Genomic DNA, 18,870 nt, shown 5'->3' on the forward strand with positions numbered 1-18,870 from the left:
AAAAAAGTGTGACCCATCTCAACTTAGTTACTGGGTTAACTGGTTTCAAATGATTCAGATAAAAAAATATATGCCTCAAAGGAATATTCAAACTATAACTAATAATTATATTTAGTGATTATTAACAATTAATGAGCAAATTCAAGTGTATTAAAATCCAAATTATACCTGCTATACAGAAATTCTAGAAAAACATCCGAAGTCAACATTCTGTACTTTTCTTTCAAACTAAATGACAGACTGGGCCTCCCCTGGTGGCGCAGCGAATGAGCCCTGGGTTGGGAGGCTACCCGCAGCCTCTGCAGTGCCAGTTCGATCCCCAGCCACTGGGGGGAAAATAAATAAATAAATGACAGAAAAGAATAACAAACTCCAACCTTTTCATCTTGGCTTCATTTTCAATTTTGTACTGTTCAAAATCTTGACTAAGATCCTGTAGCTTTTCTTGAAGTCTCTTTTCACGATCTATACTTCCTTGATAAAATTTCATCTCTTTTTCCATGGCTTTTACTTTTTCTTCCATAGACTTAAACTCATGAAGAATTAAATAGCTGACTCCACAGAATTTACAGACTTTTTCTTCAGGGGACATCTAGAAAATAGAACATATATTTACTGAAATGATATTTTTTTTTTTTTATAGAGGCATGGTTATTTATTTGTTTGCTTGTTTGCTTTGTTTATACAAGCACTGGGTATAGTCAGAAGTGCGGGAGGGTGAGAGAATTCACCAGAGCCAGAGTGGGGAACAGAACAGGCAGACTGATGAAGTACACTGCTGAGGGGAGCAGTGGGTGGCAGGAGAGGTCTGTGCGCCATGTGGGACCCTCCTCCCGTGGCCGGGGAGCAGCCGGGGATCGAACCGGTGCCGCAGAGGCCACGGGCAGCTTCGCAACCCAGCGCTCAACCGCTGCGCCACCGGGGAGGCCCTGAAATGATATTTTTTAAATTCTAAAAAATAAAGTTCAGCTGAAGATGTTACAGCTACTGTAAAGTATATGGTACTATGCCATGGGTAGTAATTCCAATGCTGCCTACATCTGGATAAGCGTTTAAAAACAGGCATGATATTGACTCTGACACAAAATCTTGGAATTAGAAAAGGGCCTTTTACAGTAACTATTTTTCCATGGTATCTCAAGAAAGATATACTCTTGAAATATTTTCCATCAAATACAACATTTTTACCATTTCTATTTTAAGATGAGTTTTCCAAGAAGTAGAAAGGAATCATTCACTTTTCACTGCTAACTACTGTTATAATCCTAGAAATGCCACTTGACCTTTTCAGATCATATTTTCCTCAATTGTGTAATTATGGGGTTGGACCAAAAACTTTAAGTTCCTGCTCAGTTTTAACATTTTATGATTTTTATACACTTTAATATTCCATCATAAAAATAATAGGAAAAACACTTTGAACTTAATCTCTCTCCATGAGTCAGTTCTTTTCCCCTTGGGTAGATATTATCACATACATTTTATAGATAAGAAAATGGAGACTACTCAAGTTAAATAACCAGCTGATAGGTGATACTGGGATAAACCCAAGTCTATTTAAAACCAGCATCTATGCCTGCAGCCATTTGTTTTATTTTTATCTACCATGTGTATTTCAGCTAAATTCCCTTACTTCCTCAAGTAAAATGTCCTTCTATCTCTGTCCACCACAGCATAGCAAAAAATGGAATTTCAGCTAAGTCAAGAGGGAGTTTTTTTCCTGAATCATATATAAACATTACTCAAGCAGCCACCACTTGTCTTACTATTCACAATTGATAAAAGACAGCTTCAGGGAACTGAAATCAAAGCAACTCTTAAGTTATTTGAGGAGTACTTACTTCTAATGCAACTCCCTTAAGAGTAGAATCTCCTATAGCTAAAAATGGAGCCAATATATCTGTCTATCAATGCCATTACAGGATTTCATTAGAAAAAAACTAGTAATGAATTGTTATACTATAAAATTTTATTCATGTAAGCCACAATAATAAAAATTTCAAATTAAGAACCATAATATAACACTGTGGAATACAAAATGTCTACATGAATCATCTAACTGGCATTGATGCCAAATTTACAGATTTCTAAAGCACAGGTTCAAAAGAAATTTTTTAAAAACCTGTTTCAAGCACTATGTGGGTTCACTGAGTCTATTCCAACCTAGATAAGTGTTATCCAGATCCTATTCTGACATCCCAAACGATGGAAACTATCTTATAAAGCAGTTTGTTCCATCTTCTGATCATTTTCTCTATCAGGGAATTTTTTCTTTTGCTGGCCCCAAAACTGCTTCCCTGGAGCATCCACTGGTCCTAGGCCTCCTAGTCTTGGTCACTATTATATTTAAAGATATCAGGGGCATTCCATATCTACTCTTTTCCAGATCAACACTTCCAAATTCTTCAGCTGTTTCACATAAGAAAAGATTTTTAATTCCTTCCTCATCCTAGATAATTTTCTCTGAACTTATTCCAGTATTCTATATCTGTTTCAAAGTATGGTATCCATAATTGATCACTTCAATGTGGTTGCTCTCACTAAAAGAGAGTAAGAGAGACTTCAAACTTCCCTCATTGTAATATCTCATTAGAAATATCTTCTAACATGCCCTTAGTTCACAATAGTTGTATTTTCAGCACTTGTCTGTTGCTATTAAATGCTGTAGTGGCTCTTTTGTAAATAAAGCCCCTATTTAAAAAAATAATGCAGTACCAAACCATGTCTCATCATACTGAACATATCAAATCAATTCCTTCATACTTAATAGCTCTATTTTTTTTTTTTAGAGAATGCACTTTCCACAATCCTGTCTGCTGTTTGGTGATATGATTAAAACGTCTTCCACCCATCTACCTTTGCTATGGCTGACTGGTGAATGAGGACTGGAAACTGTCCCAGATGAGCCAAGCCCTAAACTAAGCTGAGCTGACCAGGCCTGCAAACATTGAAGACCCGATCATCTTTGGAGTCAGAAAAATGGAGAAGGGTCATAATTAAGATACAGAATGAGTCACATTTCTGGAATGAGAGACAAGAATGAACAGACACACACACACACTCACACATATACACACATATACACAATCACACACATACACAGAGAAAATAAGACAAAGATAGTGTAAATCCAGAGAAAAAGAAAAACATCTTACGTTTTTCATCTTATGTCATCATCTTACACCTGATGTCCTTCCAGGCCCTCACATTAGTTCCTTTGAGACCTTGCTGCCCCACACCACATACCTTATGGAATCTAAGCCCAATCTTCCTCTACCATTCTCTTTACTATTCCTTGTCTACTACAGTTCCTAGATATAGTAACCTTATACAAAATGAAATGGCAAGGACTACATGCTGGTTTTCTTAATGAACATAAAATTGCCCAAGGGTCATATATACTCACAAATCACCCATGAATGTAACATATTACATTACATTTGAGTTTACTGGTTATAATTTATGGGTCATTTTACACATGGACTAATATTTGTGCATTATCCCCTTACTCTCTACATGTCTTCAAAGATTACCAAGAGTGGTCCTGCAGTCCATTCAAAGGCCCAATCAATCCTTGGAATACAATTCATTCAGGCCAAGGGACCTGAATTCATTCAGAGAACACAGGTATTTTCTTACAATTCTTTTGCCCGTCTTTCATTCTGGCTTCTTCTCATCAATATGAAAACTGCTTGATAAATCACAATACATTGCCTACTCCAAGGCACTTTCATCCTTAGCCTTCTGCCTGTTTATCAGAGTTCTTGCCTTGTCCCTTACAAAGTGCTCCATCCTTTCACTAAAGAAAACTCTTGCTGGGTGGAGCTCACTTGCACAAAATAGAAGTAGTATAAACTTCACAGACAGGAAAGCTAATAGAATAGCATTCCACATAGTAACTGTAGGGGGAAAGGTGAAATAAGTGAGGCAATACATTTTAAACCAGTAGGTTTTCTAAAATTTCAGCAATGAAAGCGAAACATGAGATTCATTATAATCTTGGAAGCAAGACAATCAAATTATAAATAATAGGTCTATAATGCTAGTCTCCAGATTTTATGTAGCATAACCTGAATTGCTGAGAGTTATGTTTAATAAGCATATTGCACAAAAGTTTTCAAAGCCATTAAATTGTAAATAATTTTCCATAAATAAAATTACCATAGAAAAAATACAATATTCTTTTCAAATTCTTACTGTCTATATGGGTTAATTACTTAGGACATTACTGTGAAACTCGAAAAGATATGAAATACTGTAATTATGCTCCCAAATGAAGTAAACAGTATTCTTTTTTGTGTGTGTGAAATATAATTTGTGCACCATTCTTATAACTTGGTATTATATCATCTCCTTGTTTTGTAAGTAAAATAATGACAAGCTGTCACTCTTAACAAAAGAATCCTTATCATTAGCAGGATGTTTTTGCTTTCCACAAGATGTACTTTCAGAAGGAATTAACAAATGTAGTATATTAAACAAATGCACAACCATTTACAAATAAATTATAAAATAAACCTAAGTGCAGTGTTTGTACTTTAAAAATTATACTGACTACAAAACTGATGCAAAATTTTTAAGATTTTTAAAAATCTTCAGATCTTTTTCAAAATGTCTATCTGTGCTTCGATTAGAAAAAGCACCCCGTCCATTCCTGCTGCAATTGAAGCATTCTCTGCTCCAAAATCCCTCTTTCTCTCCCCACCCATCCCATATTTTCTGTGATTGGATAAGGGGAAAGACACACAGATAAACTATTCCACAAAAGTGAGTGATAGCAGGATAAAATCTTAGCCTTTCTAAGAGGGTTTGCATGAAAAAAAGTTGCCATTACTCAAAACAATGAGCGTTTAGTTAGTGAATTTCATTCAGATAAGGAAACATTTTAAGGCAGGATAGTGGATCTTTCTAAGTCACATAAACACCTGACCATTTCATAAGGCCATTAGTACCCTTCCTCGTCAATAAGTCAACTTGCTGTACCACCAATTTAAAAATCAATTTGGTAAAGTGCATCTACAAAAACACTTACAGCTTCATTATTCTTAATGGTGAAAGACTGAGTGCTTTTTTCCCTAATATTAGGATCAAGGCAAGGATATCCACACTCTGTATTCTTATTCAACATAATACTAAAAGTTCCAGCCAGAATAATAAGGCAAAAAAAGAGGAAATAAATGGTATATATATCAGAAGGGAAGAAGAAAAAAAAGTCCCTATCTGATAGCATGATTGTCTAATTAGAAAATCCTATGGTATCTATAACAAAACTCCAAAAACCAGTAAGTTCAGCAAAGTCACATGATTCAAGATAAACATGCAAAAACTAGTTGTATTATTTCTCTATATTGCCAGTGAACAGGGACAGTGAAATTAAAAATATAATACCAATTACAACTGCTCAAAAAATAGGTGTAAATCTAACAACACAAGTACAAGACTTGCATGATAACACTACAAAACACTAATGAAATTTAAATAAACAGACACTGCACTTAAGAGTTGGAAGATTCAAAATAGTAAAGACATCAGTTCTCCTCAAATTTGTATATAGGTTTAATATAATTTGTAACAAAATTCCAGCATGATGTTTTTTAGAAATAGGATTGTTCTTTGATTGTTACCAAAGGCAAAGGAACTAGGAGAGGTGAAACAATCTTGAAAAAGAACTAAACAGGAAGAATCATTTTACCTCATTTCAAGACATACTATATTGCTACAGTAATCAAGACTGTATGGTACTGGCAGCAGGACAGACACTTAGATCAATGGAAAAGAATAGAGACTCCAGGAGTAGATCTGCATAATATGCTAAACAGATTTTTGGCCTAAGTACAAAAGCAATTCCATGAAAGAAAGATAGCCTTTTCAACAAATGGTGCTGGAACAATTGGACACTAGATCTATATGTTTAAAAAAAAAAAGAATTTCAAACAAAACCTCATACCTTATGTTCCAGGGCCTGACCCAAAGGAGTAGGTACTTTGCCCTCTAGGGAAAGAATTCTCCAGAGAGTACTAGGTGTAGTTGAAACAGGCAAGGCTTTATTACAGACTCATGCACAAGGAGCCAGAAAGGAAAAATTAGTTTGGCTCCTCAAAGGGAGTTAGGAGGAGATATTTAAAGGTAAGTCCATCAGGAAGGAGGAGGAAAGCAGGGTCACAGCTTGTTCTGGGTTGGGCTATCCCCAGGCCTGCACAGACAGGGTACAGTCCAACTGTGCGTGTGGACGCTCAGCCTCCTCCTTCCAGGAAATTGTAAGATAATCATTAGAATATATAGAAGAAAACATAGGTAAAACACTACAAGACATGCCTCTCATTAACATCTTTAAAGACTCATCCCCCAAAGCAAAGAAAGTGAAGGAAAAGATAAACAGCTGGGATTACATCAAACTAAAAAGCTTCTGTGCAGCAAGGGAGACATTAACTAAAACAGACACCATACTGATTGGGAGAATATTTTTGCATTCCACACAACTGATAAAGGATTGATCACAAAGATATACAAAGAACTCACAGGACTCAACAAAAACAAAGTAAACAATCCAGTCAAAAAATGGGCTGAAGAGGGCCTCCCAGGTGGCACAGCGGTTGAGCGCTGGGTTGCGAAGCTGCCTGCAGCCTCTGCAGCGCTGGTTCGACCCCTGGCTGCTCCCGGCCACCAGAAGAGGGTCCCACATGGCACGCAGACCTCTCCTGCCACCCGCTGCTCCCTTCAGCAGTGTACTTAGGTCCTTCTGCCTGCTCTGCTCCCTGCTCTGGCTCTGGTGAATTCTCTCACCCTCCCGCACTTCTGACTGTACCCAGTGCATGTATAAATAAATAAATAAATAAATCTTTAAAAAAAAAATGGGCAGAAGAGCTAAAAAGACACTTCTCTAAAGAGGAAATGCAAATGGCCAACAGGCATATGAAAAAAATGTTCAGGGGCTCCCTGGTGGCGCAAGGGGTTAAGATGCATCCTATGAAGCTAACTGCAGCCACCGCAGCATGAGTTCGATCCCTGGCCAGGGAGCAACCCACATGGCACAACAGACCACTCCTGACTTGTCCGCTGCTCCCCTCAGCAGTGTATTTCAGTCGATCTGCCTGTTCTGTTCCCCACTCTGTCTCTGGTGGATCCTCTCACCACCCCGCACCACTGGCCTGTACCCCCGTTCTTATATGCCTAAATAAATAAATCTTTTTTAAAAATTCAAAAATATGTTCAACATCCCTCATAATTAGGGAAATGTAGATCAAAACCACAATGAGATACCACCTTACATCAGTAAGAATGGCACATATTAAAAAAACTAGCAACAACAAATGCTGGCAAGGATGTGGTGTGAAAGGAACTCTCCTACACTGCTGGTGGGAATGCAAACTGGTCCAACCACTACGGAAAGCTATGTGAATGTTTCTCAGACTACTAAAAATGGAACTACCATATGACCCAGCAATTCTACTCCTAGGGATCTACCCAAAGAACACAAAAACTTTAATTCAAAAGGATACCTGCACCCCTGTGTTTACTGCTGCACTATTTTTAATAGGAAAGACTTGGAAGCAAACCACATGCCCAAAAGTAGATGACTGAATCAAAAAGATGTAGTATATGTACACAATGGAATACTATTCAGCAATCAAAAATATAAACTTATGCCATTTGCAGCAACATGGATGGAGCTAGAAGGGATTATACTCAGTGAAATAAGTCAGAAGGAACAAGAAAAATATCGGATGGTTTTACTTATAGGATGAATATAGGGGAACCAGATAAAGAATCAGGGAAAAAATAATAACAATTTAAAAAAAACACAACAAAACAAAAATAAATAGACAACTATAAATCAGAGACATTCTGCAGAGGAAGGGGAGGTAGAGGATTGAGATGGGCTGGAAGGAGTGCAAAGACTATGATGATGGCACACAGGTGAATTAGTGGTAGAAATTCTATGGGGACTACACCTGAGAAAAGAAAGCAAGCACTGTAAAAAAAAAAAATGAAAAATGAACAATGATGTAAAATATATATAAATATGTAAATTTAAAAAAAACAATTGTACCCCCCCAAAAAAAGATAATCATTAATCAAGGACTAACGCTTGCTTGTCAGTGTGTTTGGACAGGGCTCGCCAGTCCATGATTTAGTCCACCTGTTTAAGTAAGACTTGGGGCAACTCAACCTACCAGCTCACAATTTCTTTTAACATAGGCTATTTCATTTACACAAAAGTGAACTGAAAATGGATCATGGACTTCAATATAAAATATGAAAATAAGATATTAGAAGAAAAAACCTAAGAGAAAATCTTCAGGATCCAAACTAGGTAAAGAGTTCTTATACTTGATACCAAAAGTATCAAGTTTTGATTTATAATTGTCTATATTTATAGCTATCTATTTATTTTTGTTTTGTTGTGTTTTTTTAAATTGTCATTATTTTTTCCCTGATCCTTTATCTTGTTCCTCTATATTCATCCATAAATGAAAAAGCTGACATCAGGACTTCATCAAAATTAGAAATGTTTGCTCTTCAAAAGACCCTGCGAAGAGGATGAAAAGACAAGCTTCAGACTGGGAAAAAATATTTTTGAACAACATATCTGACAAGTATCTAGATTATATAAAATACTTTCAAAACTCAACAGTAAAAAAAAAAAAATCCAATTAGAAAATGGCCAAAAGACATGAAATATCTTAGTTCACCTAAGATAATATACAGATGCCAACTAAGCACAAGATATTCAACATCATTGACCACTAGGAACCTGAAAATCAAAGTTGCACATTTATCAGAAGAGCTAAAATAAAAGCTTAACACCAACATCAAATGCTGATGAGACACAGAAAATCTGGATTCCTCCTACATTGTAGTAAAAAGTAAAATGGCAGTCACCCTGAGAAACAGTTTGGGGAGGCTTAAAAAAACCAAACATGCAATACCCATACAGTCTAGCAATTGCACTCTAGGGCACTGATCCCAGGAAAATGAAAACATGTTTACAAAGAAGCCTATACATGAATATTTATAGCAATTTTATACATCAGAGTTAAAAAATGGGGGGGGGAGACTCAGATATTCTTCAACAAATTAAAAATTATAGTATAGTCATACCAAGAAATTATTCGTAATAAAAAAGAATAAAATATTGATACATACAACAATCTGAATAAAATTCTAGCAAATTACACTCAGTGCAAAAAAAAATCCCAAAAAGTTACATAACGCAAGATTCCATATATATAACATTCTTGAGATGACAAAATTATTGGAGTCCAGATCAGTAGTTGCCAGGGATCATAGGTTGGGGTTGGAGTGGGGTGGTAGAGGTGTGTGAAGGGGTGATGGAAGTGAATGTGGTTATAACATGAGGAATCCTTGGTGTGATAAAGGTATTCAGTATCTTGACTGTATCAGTGCCAACATTCTGGCTGTAGTATGTCTTGCCAGATGTTACTACTGGGGAAGCTGGAAGTAGGGTAAACTGGATCCCTTGGTATGGTTTCTACAGTTACATGTGACTCTATAAAGATCTCAACGTAAGAAGCATACTTTAGAAAAATAAAAAAAAAATAAATCTGGGCCTAAATTACCAGAGATTAATTCATAAAGAAATTTTATTGAGCAATTTCAAGAAACACTGGTCTCATACATAAATTATACATGGCACACCTATGTCTATTTAAATATACTTCCAAATTATATTTTTCCAATACCTATGTTTCCACTGGGAAACCAGGCCTTTGTAAACTCTGTGGCTCTTTATGGCCAGTCAGCAAAAGTATTTTGGCCTACAAATTAACCGATGCATATTTTTCAAGATTCACGGTAATATTTTTTGTTTTCCCTAATGAACATTCTTGAGCCACAATATTAAGTGAATGGTCTCTCCACAAATTACACAGCTTCCTACTTCTTTTATCATTAGGTTTTAAAGCTGCAAATGCTTAAAAACATAACACACATCCCACAGACACATGCATATATCACTGCTTTACCAAAATGCTAGCACTAACACTTCTATGACTATTTTCTCTGCCTTAACACAAAATCTGACCCTAGCCACAGTGGCCCAAAATGACCTGGAAAATTAAGTTTATTTTTTCTGGCAATGACAATCTGTGCTTGGAAATATAAAACTGTTATTCTGAATAAATTTCAAAGTTCCAAAGTACTAAAATTACTGAAACAGGACAAAATGAGCTGTTACTGCTAGGGAAAGGGATTGTTATCCCAGAAAGAACAGTGTGCTCTCTAGGTCTTGCACTGCCACTTCTGTTTTATAAAATAAACAACTCTGGTCTCTTTATTTTATTTTCTGTCCTATGGTAATAAATATCTCCTGAAGCTAAAAATCCTATTACAAGTGTTCATTTTGTCACCATTAAAAAAAAGAGAGATCAGTTTTCACTTTTGCAAAATAACTGATTTTTTCACTAGTTTGTTACAGTTGTTTTGACTTCAGCATATGTCCCCTAGCAAAAACAGCAAAAGGAAAGTTGTTCATTGCTTTTTTGTTTCCTAATGAGTCCACATGTCTCTAAAGTGGATGGACATTGAGAAGACATAGAAATTATTACTTGGCTGATCTACAAGTTCTGTTTTAAATTGTGCAAAAACTTCCAAAACACAGAATTGTGTTATCATTTCAAGTGCATTCTACTTTCAGAATACTGGATGAAAGTTGAATCAAAGTTGCTGATTATGGAGGGTGGAGATAAACAGGAGTCAGCTCAGCCAAGAGAGCAAAAGGATTGGAGACCTGGTCTAAGCACACACAGAGGTCAACAGTAGAATCTAGCAGTGGACAAAGGGGATGAGTGTGCGCCTACTTTGCAGTTCATCTGTTGCTTGGGGAAATGAAAGTCTAAAATATGTTTTATGTTCAGTCAGAAATAGTGATAAAAGGCAAAAGATAAAAGATCTAGGAAAGGCAGTCAAAAGACTACCTTATTCTTTCTTCCCCAAAATTCTCTAAGGAGATGAAACCAGATAATCTAACAATCTTACCCTTCTAATCAAGCAAAGGATGCGCTAAAGGTCATTATCATCTGCATTCTCTCTACACTTTCCCTTTGGTGGCCAACTCCCTTTCTATCTTTACTTTTTCTTTTTCTTTTTTTTAAGATTTATTTATTTATACAAGAACCAGGTTCAGGCCAGATGTGCGGGAGTGTGAGAGGATTCACCAGAGACAGAGCGGGGAACAGAACAGGCAGACTGACGAAATACACTGCTGAGGGGAACAGGCGGGGCAGGAGGGGTCTGCTGCACCATGTGGGTTTCTCTCTGGCCGGCCGGGATTGAACCAGTGCTGCAGAAGCTATGGACAGCTTCACAGTGCAGAGCTCAACTGCCTGCTCCACCAGGGAGGCCCCTTCTATCTTTACTTTTTCTTCAACTCTTTTTCTACTGCTCATTTTGCTATCCGTAGCACAGTGTAATACAACCATTTTCACATTCTTTATCAACTATCCCATTTCCATAGCATACAGAAAAATTGAAGTAAGGAAGTCTCCCATTATCTCTCTCTTCCTTGATTCTACACTAACTTTTCTTGCTGAGACAGAGAAAGAGAGAGAGAGAGAAAGAGAGAGAGATAGAGAGAACCGGAGCTTCTCTGGAAAGACAAGCCAGCATAAAAATTGAAAAATGTTAAAACCTTTGGAAGATCTATTTCACTGTGCTCCGATCCACCCACCTCAAGTCCTTTTTTTATCAAATAAACGAACGGAGCACAATTTCCAAACCATTATAAAAAAAATTATTTTCTTCATCTTAGTTATGAAATGGTTCTAACTTCAAGTATTCCTATTACTAAAACAAGATATATATGTATATATATATATATACACACACATATGCTTTAAATGATTTCATATAGAATGATGGCTACAAGCTGCCTAAACAGACAAACCACTTGATCATTTAACAAAAAACAAATTACATTGTGGGTGATCTAGATGAATCAAGCCCAGGTAAGAAGTTATGGAAAACAAATAACTGACTTTTCTTAGACCGTGCTTTTTATAGGCTGTGGGAGGCATGAACACATCTACTTGGTTGCCTTTATAATCAAGCGCTAATAACAGTGTCCAGCACATTACAGGCACTGGATAAACATTTGTGGTATAAATGGATCTAACTTCATTCTGAGAAAGTGCAAAGCTGCACTTCACATCCTAAACACCAGCAGGACAAGGTCTACAATCAGCAACCTGTCAAGGCCTCACTTTTCCATGCTGAAAGGACAGCTGCCTACCATTTCTGCTTCCACAATATAACTGTAGATTAATGAAATGTTTTGTTTTAGCATTTTTAAACAATTTACTTACAAAATATCTTAAACATGAGGGAAACAATTCTAAAACTCTCATAAACACCTTGTCAAAATAAATATATACTCTTTCAAGTATTCGAAACATTTAAGTTGTTAAATATTACCTAACTGGGCCAGCTTTTTCTCACCAAAAACCGTCTGTTCCCTTGGGCTAGGATGTTCTGCCACCTCTCTCTCTATAGAAATACCCAGGCTCTGAGGGCCAATTCCAGTTCTATCTCTTACTAAAGCTCCTCCCTTGACCATCCCCATATTCAGAGATTCCTCTTCCCACCTTCTACATCCTGAGAAAATACTGACACTTCAATTATGCAGAGTCTTTAGACCTGTGTGTATGGTTACATAGATCCTTCCTGAAGGATCACTGGAATCTGAAGCATGTCATTTCTAGTAGATTTCATTTGGTTTTTTTTCCCATTTCTTCCATACAGGCCAGAGTACAGAGGAATGGGCTGAAGATGAGAAGGAGGGCAAGTCAAGTCTTGAAATCATTTTGATGAGCACGTTTTCCCAGGGAAGCACAGCACAGCTGAGCACCATCTTTCACACCCAAACACCCAACTGAAAAGGTGAAGCAAACTCAGGGCAATGGTTGAAAAGTTATTTTCTGATTACTGGACTTCCCTTCCAGTTCCTTCTAGGTTGCAGTTTACATAAGCCTGATGGACATGAAGCAACAGTAGGCATGAGTCAATAGCCTAAAATCAATGGCCTGATTAATGGTAACAGGCCGCCGAAAGCAGCACGCACAAAGGATAAAAGACTATCTGAGTTGACTGCAATTGTTAATTAAAAAGTAATGGACTGGTGGTTAATTAAGAGTTAACTGCAGGTTTTCTAAAAATCCTGAATGATTAATGATGGCTAAAGTTTGCAGTATTAATTCACAATTTGTCAATCAGTTTCAAAGAGAAAATTCTTTATTATACTGTTAACAATATATGCATTGTCAAACTAAATATGGGAGAAATGCTGCTACCTAAAGAGAGATAAGAATTGATAGGAAGGACAGTAGCATAGAGACTATGAAGAATTGTTACTCAGATTAAAAGAGCTGGTAGTACAAAGTAAGTGGCAAGAATTAAGGTGAAATTGAAACAAACCTTTATTTAGAGAGATTAAAATTTTAATATCATAAAAGTCACCAGCCTGAATATTCCTGGGGCCCTCTTTTCACAAGAGCTCCAGGTCATAGACTGTATCAGAATTATAGCTCAGTCTTCTTTTAGGAACAAATATTCTTTGATAGGGCCTCCCCGGTGGCGTAGTGGTTGAGCACTGGGCTGCAAAGCTGCCTGCAGCCTCTGCAGCTTCAGTTCGATCCCCTGCCACTGGCGAGGGTCCCACATGGCGAGGCAGACCTCTTCTGCCGCCCGCTGCTCCCCTCAGCAGTGTCTTTGTCAGTCTGCCTGTTATACTCCCTGCTCTGGCTCTGGTGAATTCTCTCACCCTCCCGCACTTCTGATGGTACCCAGTGCTTGTATAAATAAATCTTTTTTAAAAAAAAAAAAAAAAAACATTCTTTGCACTGAATTGACTTCTACAAGTCAACTCTTTTTTTTTTTAAGATTTATTTATTTATTTATGCATACAAGAGCTGGGGTACAGGCCAGAAATGCAGGAGGGTGAGAGGATTCACCAGAGCCAGAGCGGGGACCAGAACAGGCAGACTGACCAAAATACACTGCTGAGGGGAGCAGTGGGCGAGACTGTAGAGGTCTGCTGTGCCATATGGGTTGCTCCCTAGCGGGTCAGGGATTGAACTCATGCTACAGAGGCTGCAGATAGCCTCACAGTGTGATGTTCAACCCCCTGCGCCACCAGGGAGGCCCAAGTCGACTCATTAATAGTCTCTCCCCACTCCAACAATTCAATGCAGATCCCATGCCTCAAATAAATATAAAACATCTGAATTTGCTCTCCCAAGTTTCAGAAGTATCTGTTAACATGCTACTAACATTAAGCTGTAATAGTATAATATCATCATACCTTTTGGATTTCTTCAGGTAATGCATGCATGGGAATGTGCCGATCCATAATTTCTCAAAATACACTGAGAGAGCTCTGAAGCAAATAATCTAAAAACATTGATGGCAACAGTAAGAATTGAAATAATGTTAAGAAAATTCAATGAATTGAAAAATTCAATTGAATTCAATGTTCATGAAAGTATAGTGAGGTCTTCTTGGTTAGTTACCAGGCCAATAGAATAGAAAAGGCCCATAGAAACTACTGAATTAGAAATGACTTTTTTTTTTAATTTAGAGTTTTGTAGTCTAGTTTTAATTTCTGTGGTGCTTTGTTACTCATTGTTTGCAAATACAGAGTATCACTTAAAATTTTAAATAGACCCATTTATTTGTCTTTAATCAATTTTTTTCCTGAAAAGCTGCCACAAAAATATTAAATATTTTAGTTAAGCAGTTCTGCAATTGTGATGTGAATACTGCTTAAAATGATGAAATACAAAAAAAAGTTCAGATTAAATATGACATTTAAGCACTAATAATTAAAGTATGAGAAGTGTGCCAGTTTAACTGGATGAATATTTAAATAATTTTATGGAGATATTTAACTTTTAATATTTTCATTTTTCTAATAAAAAATCAATATTTTATTTTTTAATTAAAAAATTCAATTTTTTTTTTTTCATAAAACCACACAAAATGGAGTAGTACTTTGGGTTCCCTTTTTGTAATCTTTCCCAGATGTGGAGAAAGAATAGATATTTATACATATCTAAGGAATAGAGTATGGAAGACAGCAATCAAGTAAGATGATATAGGCATATTTCCACAGCAGGGAGGAAGGCCTGAATGCCAGGCGGTAAAGTTCAGGGACAATCTCAGAGTTCAGGAAAGAAAAATGCCTTTCTAATGGGAGTGGGGAATTAGTAAAGACTCCCTGAGGTTGTTTGCTTTTGATCAGGGCAGGGTTTTGACAGAGACTGGAGAGGCAAACTACTCCACCAAAGATAGCAACTCAGCCAGAGCCAGGTGGCAGGAAAATTGTAGTTTACAAAAACTCCTGTAGGGGAAGTGTTACTGTAAATTGTGCAACCCGACCTTGGAAGAAAGGATTCTCATTCCCGGTATAAGCACAAAGCCTCTTGTTTTAATGAGCTGCTGCTTAAAACAAATAACTAATGAGCGTTTTGAATATTAATATAATATGTGTGAGGATACCTCTGTGTGTGTGTGTTTGGTCAAGTTAACTGGAGTTGACTATGTGCCTAAAGTTACTTGACATAGTTAATACAGGTCCAAATAGCCAATTACATAGTAATTAGATGTTTGACACATTGTCCAGGTGAAGTGAGAAGAGCTCACAGAAGGCACGTTTCTGCCATTTTACAATGGACCTTCCATCAGTAAAATAAGATGGCATCATCTTAATTAAACTCTACTAGAAGAATTTTGTCCTAAAATAACCTAAATTTCCTAAAACTACAAATTACATCTTTTTAAATTTCACCCATAAAATTATTTGAGAGTGTGATCTGCGCAACAGTACAAACAAGGTACCAGTTTTTATCTAGCACCTTCATTGCCTGTACATCTATCCCAACACTGTAGCCTTTTCATACCAACGGGGAAGAATTGGAAAATTCTGATTATTGATGAAAAATTTTTAAATATTCTGCCAATGCAGGAAATCTGTCCCTGGTTCAAAAATGAAACAATTTTTGTATTAAACTAACATTCATAAAATCACAATCTGCAAATGAGATTACAAAAACAGAATGAAATTCCACTGCATAAAGTACAGATAAATCTCAGCACAACTTGCTACACTATTTTATAATTTGTTTCAATTCACCTAGCAATTTAAGTGGCCACTTTGCTGGCTACTAGGCGGTTTGCTCTAAGGATCGGGTTTCCCTATGGTAAAGCGTAAGGTCATAAATAGAAGCAAATGCCCAGGTGACATGGATGCAGGGGCACACTCTTTCCTTGGTGTTTACACTTACAAAGATTTGACTTCGTCAAATCTCCAAATCTTTTCTTGCCAAGTACCCAAGAAAAGCACTCCTTGGTCTTTAAAAAGATTTGCCTGCACTTTGGACTACAGGAATTATTCACAAATAGGAAATTTCTCACGAAAGGAAGAACGGTCTCTTCTCTTTTGCACACACAACACACACACAGGTATCCTCATACATATTAATATTGGAAACTGCTCATTAGTTATGTTTTAAGCAGCAGCCCATTAAAACAAGAGGCTTTGTACTTATACCGGGAACAGGAAAATGCTTTAATTTTTGGCAATAGGAAAAAGCTTTAATTTTGAATTTACCCTCAAATTATTTTGCGTGTTTTATCAAATGAGCCCCTTTTGTTCTCCAGCATGACACACTCGAGGGCTGCCCACTGGCAGGAGGTTGGAGGTGAGAGGCAGCAGCTCCCAAAGCGCGAAGGGACTGCCCTGTCCATGCCCTCGCCTGCCCAGAGTCTCGCAGGGACGTGCGCCTTGTTCAACTCGGGCCCTTCCCCGGGGGCTATCCCTGGCGAGAATCACCCACTCCCGGGCAGTCGGGGGACAGTTGGGGTTCACGTCCTAAGTCTTTTCCCTCATCCGCGGGGTTTTCCAAGGCCGCCCAAAACTGCCAGAGGGTTTTGTAATGCGTCCCCTTCTAACCCCGTTCCCAAGGGACCCTCACGGCGGGCAGGGAGGGGGCGAGGGCTGAGCTGAGCTGAGCGCGCGCCGGGTTAGAGGGCACCGGACCCAGGGGGCCAGAGACCTGGCCGGGGCGCTGGGAGGCTGAAGGGGCCGCTAGGCTGGGGGGGGCGGCTGCGGGACGGGAACTGCTGGGCGGGCGAAAAGGGGGCGCGCCAGGGGCCCAGGAAGTCTCTGGCAGGCCAGGGGGGCCGGGAAGCGGGGGCGCGGAGGCCCCCGCCCTCCCCCGGCCCGCTCGCCTCCGCTCCGGAACTGCGTTCGCAGGCCGGGGCGGCCCAGACTCAGGAAGCCATTCCTCGACTCTCACCTACACCTTGGCTCCGCCTGGCGCGCCGCGGCTTTCCCGGTCTCCCGGGCGACCGTCCTGCACGTCGGCCTGACGTCAGGGCGCGCTGACGTCATGGCTCACGCCTCCGCCGACGCGGAAGTTGGGCTCCCATGCGTTCACCGCCCGCTCGCTTACGGAAGCAGCGCGGTTGCTGGCGGGTGGGAGGGATGGGCTGTGCGCACTGGGGTGGTAGGAGGGGAAATGGGGGCGCCGGGGGTGGGGGGCCCAGGGGGTGCTCGTGTGGGAAGGAAGGATCCGCTACGGGAAGGAAGCGGAACAGCTACGGTCGTGGGGGGGAGGGGGCGGTAGCAGCCTCAGCCTGAGCGAGCTCCATCTACCTCCCCCCTCCCAGCAACCCGGCCCGTTTGGGGACACCCCAATTGCAGTTATTGGTTTTGGAGGGTTAGGAGCCTCAGTGGGCACCGGTCTAAGGGACGAGACTAGGAGACCAAAGCTGAGGTCCTGGTTTCTGCTGGGGGCCAAGCTTACTGGGATGGCGTTGATAGAATTTTCATCCTAGTCCAGAAGTGGTCAAGGTGAAGTTCACAAAGTATCCTGAGCCCCCTAGTCCACCATGTGTGTATTTGTAAAAGACTGCCCCTACCTGGATAGGGCAGTGCTCTGAGATGACCCATGCAGGGGCAGCCATGGTACTTTTGCAGGACTCAGTCCAGATGTCTCCTTTTTGAAGATTAGATGAGGTCCAAAATGTAGCGCTTCTAAGAAGCAACACTTCGTGGCATGCCAGATGGGAGAGAAACTATTATTACTATTTCACGGAAGATTGAGTAAATCAAAGAAAAATGAAACCTGTAGATTTAGAGAAGTAACCGAATGATGCAAGCAGTGCAGAGACAGTAATCAGACTGCTGTTTGAAAGCTATTTATTAATGAAAATGTCAGCATCAAATACTTTAAACCCTTACTCCTGAAAGCACTAATCTTGCAGATGGTCCCAGTACGCTTAACCTGACTTCTGTTTTTACCCTAATACCTACCAGCGACTTTGTTTGTTTCCACTTCCTCAAAGAGCTTTCTTCATCTGAGAAAGATAAGCAGTATTGAAAGGATTGGAAAAGAGGATGGTCAGTGAGGTCAGTACCGCTGACCAAGAACTTTGAGAAGTCTTCGTCCTCAGCATGCTTCTTGAAGGTGGAGTGAAGGTTGTTCTCATTCTGCGCAACAATAGAAGTTTAGATAGCTTGGAAACCTGCTCAGCCAGATCCATTACGTGCTTAATCTGGAACCGGAGTTGCACACACAAGGCAAAGTCGCTGTGTTTTGATGCTCCTTCGGCTAGTAGTATGATCATTAGCAAGAATACTCATTGTTACTTTGTATATATAATCATGAAAGAAAATAGGGATAGGAGAGCCAACTGGAAGGCTCTCATGCATTCTGGGTTTAATTTCACCTGTGCCAATTCATCTACTTTGACAGTGAGACCTATTTTCCTTCCATCGTAAATATCCCTTAGAATGCCCTCCCTCCTCTGGCCAGTAAGATAGCCACCTACGACTATTCAATGAAGAAATAA

General features: G+C 39.1%; 1 protein-coding gene across 6 annotated transcripts in view; it reads right to left on the reverse strand.

The window, feature by feature from the left end:
- Positions 1-17,353, reverse strand: part of LEKR1 (leucine, glutamate and lysine rich 1) — a 129,903-nt gene extending 112,550 nt beyond the window's left edge. For 3 of the 6 annotated variants that reach the window (XR_008553988.1, XM_054700983.1, XM_054700981.1), the window contains exons 1-3: positions 17,313-17,353; positions 14,318-14,406; positions 378-592 (exon numbers count right to left, since the gene is read on the reverse strand). Coding sequence is in view for 5 of the 6 variants with exons in the window: in XM_054700983.1 (XP_054556958.1) it covers positions 378-592; positions 14,318-14,365 (263 nt within the window). In the remaining variant the exon portion in view is untranslated. Of the gene's footprint in view, positions 1-377; positions 593-14,317; positions 14,407-16,624; positions 17,040-17,069; positions 17,096-17,312 lie in introns of those variants that run through there. The other 3 variants (XM_054700982.1, XM_037526237.2, XM_037526233.2) reach the window with 3 other exon arrangements.
- Between the last annotated feature and the right edge of the window lie 1,517 nt (positions 17,354-18,870).

Source organism: Talpa occidentalis, unplaced genomic scaffold, assembly GCF_014898055.3.
Source record: "Talpa occidentalis isolate TD23 unplaced genomic scaffold, MPIMG_talOcc4v2.1 talOcc4.4, whole genome shotgun sequence".
Taxonomy (NCBI): Eukaryota; Metazoa; Chordata; class Mammalia; order Eulipotyphla; family Talpidae; genus Talpa; species Talpa occidentalis.